The sequence below is a fragment of the Lepus europaeus genome, chromosome 18 (assembly GCF_033115175.1).
Source record: "Lepus europaeus isolate LE1 chromosome 18, mLepTim1.pri, whole genome shotgun sequence".
NCBI classification, from domain to species: domain Eukaryota; kingdom Metazoa; phylum Chordata; class Mammalia; order Lagomorpha; family Leporidae; genus Lepus; species Lepus europaeus.
Genome location: NC_084844.1, coordinates 43,648,474 through 43,654,230, shown reverse-complemented (window position 1 = coordinate 43,654,230; position 5,757 = coordinate 43,648,474). Strand labels below are relative to the sequence as shown.

Here is a 5,757-nt window from a genome sequence, read left to right as displayed (position 1 = left end):
TCACTGAATCTTTTTGTGTGTTTGATTTGTTCACTGAATCTTACATTTTGGGCGGGGGGAGAGGAGCTGGATGAGATCTAAAAAGAGGCAGCTTGGCCCTCCTGCGCGGGCAGTCACCCTCCACACATCCTTCTGCACCTCCTACTGCCTCCAGAGCCAAGGCTCTGCCCTTCATCCTTCCCTTGCTGAAGACTGGGCCCTGGACTGCTTGTTCCCTGGCGCATGGCCTGGGGGGAACAGAATAGGCTCCATTCTCTTTTCCCAATCCTCCCCGGGGGTAGGTTCTGGTAAATATTGGGCTGAGGACAGAGAAGCTCAGTTCATTACTCCCAGCCCTGAGCTTTGGTACCTTGTCGATGTCTCTGTCCCACCAACCACACCTGTTGTGGTTGTTAGATGACTTGTTTTCGCCAACGGTGCTGGGCACATACTAAAGGCCAGTGTGGCAGAAATAAAGGCAAGGCAATTTTCTGCCCCTGGGGCCCTGCTGGCCTGGCTCCACGAAGTGGGAGGGGGCACAGTTTACAACAGCCTCGGAGGTCCCGGCTCCCAAGTCACTCCACTGCGCCGCCCCGCCTCTGTGGGCGGGGCCTTGCCCCAGCAGCCTCGGAGAGGGGCGTGGCCAGGGCGGAAGTGCAGGCCCCGCCCCCCGGGGAGTCACGTAGCTCTGCGGCAGCCGCAGCCTCATTAACCCGAGCCGGGGCTGGAGCTGCAGCAGTCGCCGACTGGAGCGCGAGCGCTGCTTGTTGCTGCCGAGGATAACTGCGCGCAGGTAATGCCCGCGGCGGGGCGGGAGCCATTCGGCGCCACGGCTTCCCCTCCTGGGTTCTTTCCCTGCCGTGCTTGCCCTGCTGTCTCGGCCCCTGGGTGTCTCCCAACATTCTCGCTCCTTTCTGTCCCCTAGAAACCCTATGGCTCTGCCTCTCCCTCTCCGCCCCTTCCTCTCACTCTGCCGCTTAGGCTGCAGCTCTCCCAGCCCCGAATCCTGTGTCTCCAGGTGTTTTCCTTGAGGTCAGCTTCTCCTACCCTGCCTATTTTAGTCTCAGCCTGCTCCCTCTCCTCCTAAGCCAGCTTCCCTCCGCTTTCTCTGTCCCTTGGTCCAGGTCCCTCCCTGTGGCAGGTTAGCCCGCATCACAGCACCTCCCCCAGATCTCCTTTCTGCTCCTCCTCACTTCTCTCTCTCCTCTGCAGGCTCTCTACGTACTCCTTTGAACTCGGATCCTCCGGCCCCTTCTCCTCCTGGGTGTCTGGGCTGTGGGGAGTGAGTGGGTGAGAGTGAGGCATGGCTTGGGAGCCCCACTGGGGCCAACCTGTGGCACTGGAGTGAGGAGTAGGCAATAGGAGTAGGCATTCAGGCTTGCAGTATGGAAAAGAGCAGGTTAAGGAAGACGGGCACTGTTATTTGGGCCACTTTAGTCTGCTTGCCCCTGTCCTCCCGACCTTTTCCCCTGGAAGCTGGAGGAAGGAGAAGGGGGGAGTGGTAGGAACTTCCACCCCATTTGGAAGCCTTGGAAGTAAGTGCATTTTCCCTGGGGACCCTGTTGAGCGTGAAGAAAAGAGCCAGGGCTTGTGCCTACCTCAAGAAGGAGCCAAGTTTAGTGAAAGAAGGGTTTGCACCCTTGACTGGGCAGAAGTTTCATAAGAAGACCTGTAGCTTTAGGGCTGCTCATCTCCCCACCCCCACCTTGCATCTTTACTCAGGACTGGGAAAGGTGCCCACCAGGGACAAAAGAAGATGTGGGAACTGGGGCCCTAAGCCTGCTAACTGTCAGAGGATTGGTGCCACTCTGATGCCCAGGACCCAAGCCAAGAACTGCTGCTCTGTTCCCAGCCCCATGCTTGTGGTGACCCATTTGGCCAGGAGAGGACGCTGAGGAGGTGATGGGTAGGGTCCAACTTTTGTATTTTGTTTCTACTCCAGAGAGCTGTCGCCATGCCTCACTCTTACCCAGCCCTTTCTGCTGAGCAGAAGAAGGAACTGTCTGACATCGCGCTCCGGATCGTGGCCCCAGGCAAAGGCATTCTGGCAGCAGATGAGTCTGTAGGTAGGTGGGGGCCTGTGGCCAGGTCGGGTAGAGGTGGCGAAGGAGCCCCGGGGCCCATGTCCTTGCTGCCCCACTTTGTTTGCCTCTAGGAAGCATGGCCAAGAGACTGAGCCAAATTGGGGTGGAGAACACGGAGGAGAACCGTCGGCTGTACCGCCAGGTCCTGTTCAGTGCCGACGACCGTGTGAAGAAGTGCATTGGAGGTGTCATCTTCTTCCATGAAACCCTCTACCAGAAAGACGATAATGGTGTCCCCTTCGTGCATACGATCCAGGATAAGGGCATTGTCGTGGGCATCAAGGTGCAGCCCCTGACCCTGAATTGGGAGTAAAAATACATGCATGTAGGATGGCTGGCGAAGGGAGCCCTACTTGGGTTCAGCCGTCTGCCTGTGTTTCCCCTGCAGGTAGACAAGGGTGTGGTGCCTCTGGCCGGGACTGATGGAGAAACTACCACTCAAGGTACAGGGTGGGTGGGCTTCGGGACCACGGAAGTGCCAGGTGGCTGATGCTGGCAAAGGAGGGGCAGGGTGAAGAAGCTGGCGCTGTGCTTGCAGGGCTGGATGGGCTTTCGGAACGCTGTGCCCAGTACAAGAAGGACGGTGCCGACTTTGCCAAGTGGCGCTGTGTGCTGAAAATCAGTGAGCGCACGCCCTCAGCACTTGCCATTCTGGAGAATGCCAATGTGCTGGCCCGCTATGCCAGCATCTGCCAGCAGGTGCGTGTGCTGGGGGGTTGGGTGGTCAGATGGTTGCCCTGTGCCTGGTGGGGGAGGGTTACAGGACTTCCATCCTTCCTGCTACCTCCCAAGCTACTCTGCTTTGCCTACAGAATGGCATTGTGCCTATTGTGGAACCTGAGATCCTACCCGATGGGGACCATGACCTCAAACGTTGCCAGTATGTTACAGAGAAGGTGAGTCTACACACAGGCACAGACACGTACGATAGGACACGTACTCATCCTGGCAGGGATGCTGTTTCCCATCACCCCTGGCTTATATCCAGGCCATAGTTTCCCCTAGTGCTGTTTGACTTGGTCCCAGCGCAGCCTGTGCCTATCCTGAGCCCTTCCTGTGCATACCCACTTACCTGTGCAGTAGAGTAGGGCCCAGACCCACTGTAAACATCCTCTACTTCCCAGGTCCTGGCTGCTGTGTACAAGGCTCTGAGTGACCATCACGTATACCTGGAGGGGACACTGCTGAAGCCCAACATGGTGACTCCTGGCCATGCCTGTCCCATCAAGTATAGCCCAGAGGAGATTGCCATGGCAACTGTGACTGCCCTGCGTCGCACTGTGCCCCCAGCTGTCCCAGGTACTACTCTGCTCCCTGACCTCCTATCCCCAAGGCCCATCATTCTTCATTTTGTGGTCTTCTTGGATCCCTTACCCTGGACAAACAGGGAGTAACCAACCAGTTTCTCTTCTCTCCTCTCCTAGGAGTGACCTTCCTGTCTGGGGGTCAGAGTGAAGAGGAGGCATCGCTCAACCTCAATGCCATCAACCGCTGCCCCCTTCCCCGGCCCTGGGCCCTCACCTTCTCCTATGGGCGTGCCTTGCAGGCCTCTGCACTCAATGCCTGGCGAGGGCAACAGGACAACGCTGGGGCTGCTACTGAGGAGTTCATCAAGCGGGCTGAGGTTGGGAGCTAGTGGTGGTGTGGTGGGGTGTGTGTAGCTGGGCAGGGGCCAGTACCCACAGGCTAAAGCCTGGGCAGGATTTGGCACCAGTGGGCTGGTTTCTCCACCTGCTTACCTCCCTCCCTTCTTGCCTTTTGTAGGTGAATGGTCTTGCAGCCCAGGGGAAGTATGAAGGCAGTGGGGAAGATGGTGGAGCGGCTGCACAGTCCCTCTACATTGCTAACCATGCCTACTGAGAACCTACTCCACACTGCAACCCTCGGCCCAGCCACCTGTACCCACTCTTGCCTGTAGTCTCGGCTGGGGCCAAATAGCAGAAATGCTTTCATTCAGCACCAAGTCATCTTCCTTTTCTCTCCTCCCCTTCCCTTTCCCATTGCTTACCTGGGACCATAGGATGGGAGGATGGGGAGTCCCTTATGACTGAGGGCAGGAGAACTTGGTAGAAGTCAGGGCAGGGTGCCTGCGTGTCCCCCTACCTCTGCTAGCCTCCACACTTTTCCCATGATGGTATAGCTTCACCTTGGGCTCTCCTTGCTGGCCCTCTCTCCTGGGATCAGAGGGTAGAACATTAGTCTGACTCATGCCTTGAATACATACTGCAGAGCAAATAAATGGTAGCAAAACATGCTACTTTGTCTGTCTGATTTTCACATCAAATTCCCACCTCCCAGTGTCTGATCTCTGCTGTTTCTACATCTGGGGCCTCTGACTGTGGCAGTGGAGAGGGTGAGATTTGAGTTTTGCTGGGCTTCAAGCTTATGGAGGAGGGGCACACCCTGTCAACGTTCCCAGCTCAGGCTCTTGCCTGTTGGTGTCCAAGGCTAGAGTGAGGGCAGTGGGAGGGCTGCAAGTTTTCCAGGGACTGCCACTTCAGAGGCACTAGGCTGCTGCCTCCGAGGGTGGCAGTGAGGAAAGACGGCAGCATTTCCCAAAGGCCAGATTTATACAAGGCCCAAAGCTGGGAGTTAGTGCCACAAGCTGCCATACGGGGAGGTGGGCGGCTCTCTCTGAGCCCTGCTGGAGCCTGACTCGTTCCACTAGGGGGAGCCATAGGCAACCCTCCAAGGCTTGGGGCTGAGAAGGGTATTTAGGAGGTTGCCAAGAGCTATGGTTTAGGGTGAGTACAGAGGGGGCCTGTGTGAGGGTCAGGCCAGTCCGGGGAGCCTCCTGCTGGACTTTGACCACAGGGCTGGAGTGTGAAGCAGGTTGAGAATCTGGGTTTACCTGAGCAGGTGAAAGATGTGAGAACGAGATGGTTGTGTTGTGTGAACTGAGGCCACCCATTCTCCAAGGGTGTGGCTTGACCTTATACCCAGAACAGCTAACACTTCCATAGCACTTTCTATTTGCTTCTGCCAGGCTTTGTTCTAATCACTTCATGCGTGTTAACTCATTTACTACAACTTTAGCAGGAGGTACTGTTATTATCTCTAATGTGAGGAAACAGGCACAGAGAGAGCTAAAAGTCACACAGGTGATAGGCAGTGAAGCCAGAATCTGAACTGGAGTGATCAGGATCCTAAGTCTCTGCTCATGAATTTTCAAGATTTTTATTGGGGGAATAATATGGTTTTTCCAATAGAAATGAATCAAATAAATTGCAAAACACCAGGAGAGCCAATTATGCTAAAAGATACTAGCTTGTCCCCTCCGTGATTGAAGTTCCTCAGAGGGGGCTCTGTGGTAGGAATGATAAACTTAGATAATCAGGATAGCTGGTAGTTTAAGTGCCAGACACTTAAATCAGTCATCCTATTTAAGTATCTCCAGCTTTCAACTGCCTGTGTTTGCCCAAACTTAGTCCCCGGGGCTAGGACTGTGTTCTAAACGGAAACAGGGGATTAAGCAAATGTCTCCGGCAACACCGAAGCCCCGCAGTCCCGGGATCTCCCCCTTGAAGCCCTGGTAACCTTTCAAACTTGCAGCCGAACTCCACGTGGGCCCCGCCCACCCCTCGCTGGTCGCCTTTCTCCCGCCTGCTGGTCTGGAGCGCCGCTCGGGATTGGCCGCAATTGCTGCCGTAGTCCCGTCCCCTTCCTGAGGGGTTTCTGATTGGTGAAGGCTGAC

The 5,757-nt window shown here is 55.9% G+C and overlaps 1 protein-coding gene across 1 annotated transcript; it reads left to right on the top strand.

The window, feature by feature from the left end:
- The first annotated feature begins 662 nt into the window (after positions 1-662).
- ALDOC (aldolase, fructose-bisphosphate C) lies at positions 663-4,317 on the top strand. The gene is made up of 9 exons (XM_062215838.1): positions 663-772; positions 1,922-2,045; positions 2,135-2,346; positions 2,452-2,506; positions 2,602-2,762; positions 2,876-2,959; positions 3,188-3,362; positions 3,488-3,687; positions 3,828-4,317. Exons 2-9 carry the CDS (start codon positions 1,934-1,936, stop codon positions 3,921-3,923), a joined length of 1,095 nt encoding a protein of 364 aa, XP_062071822.1. The 5' UTR covers positions 663-772; positions 1,922-1,933; the 3' UTR covers positions 3,924-4,317.
- Positions 4,318-5,757: the final 1,440 nt, after the last annotated feature.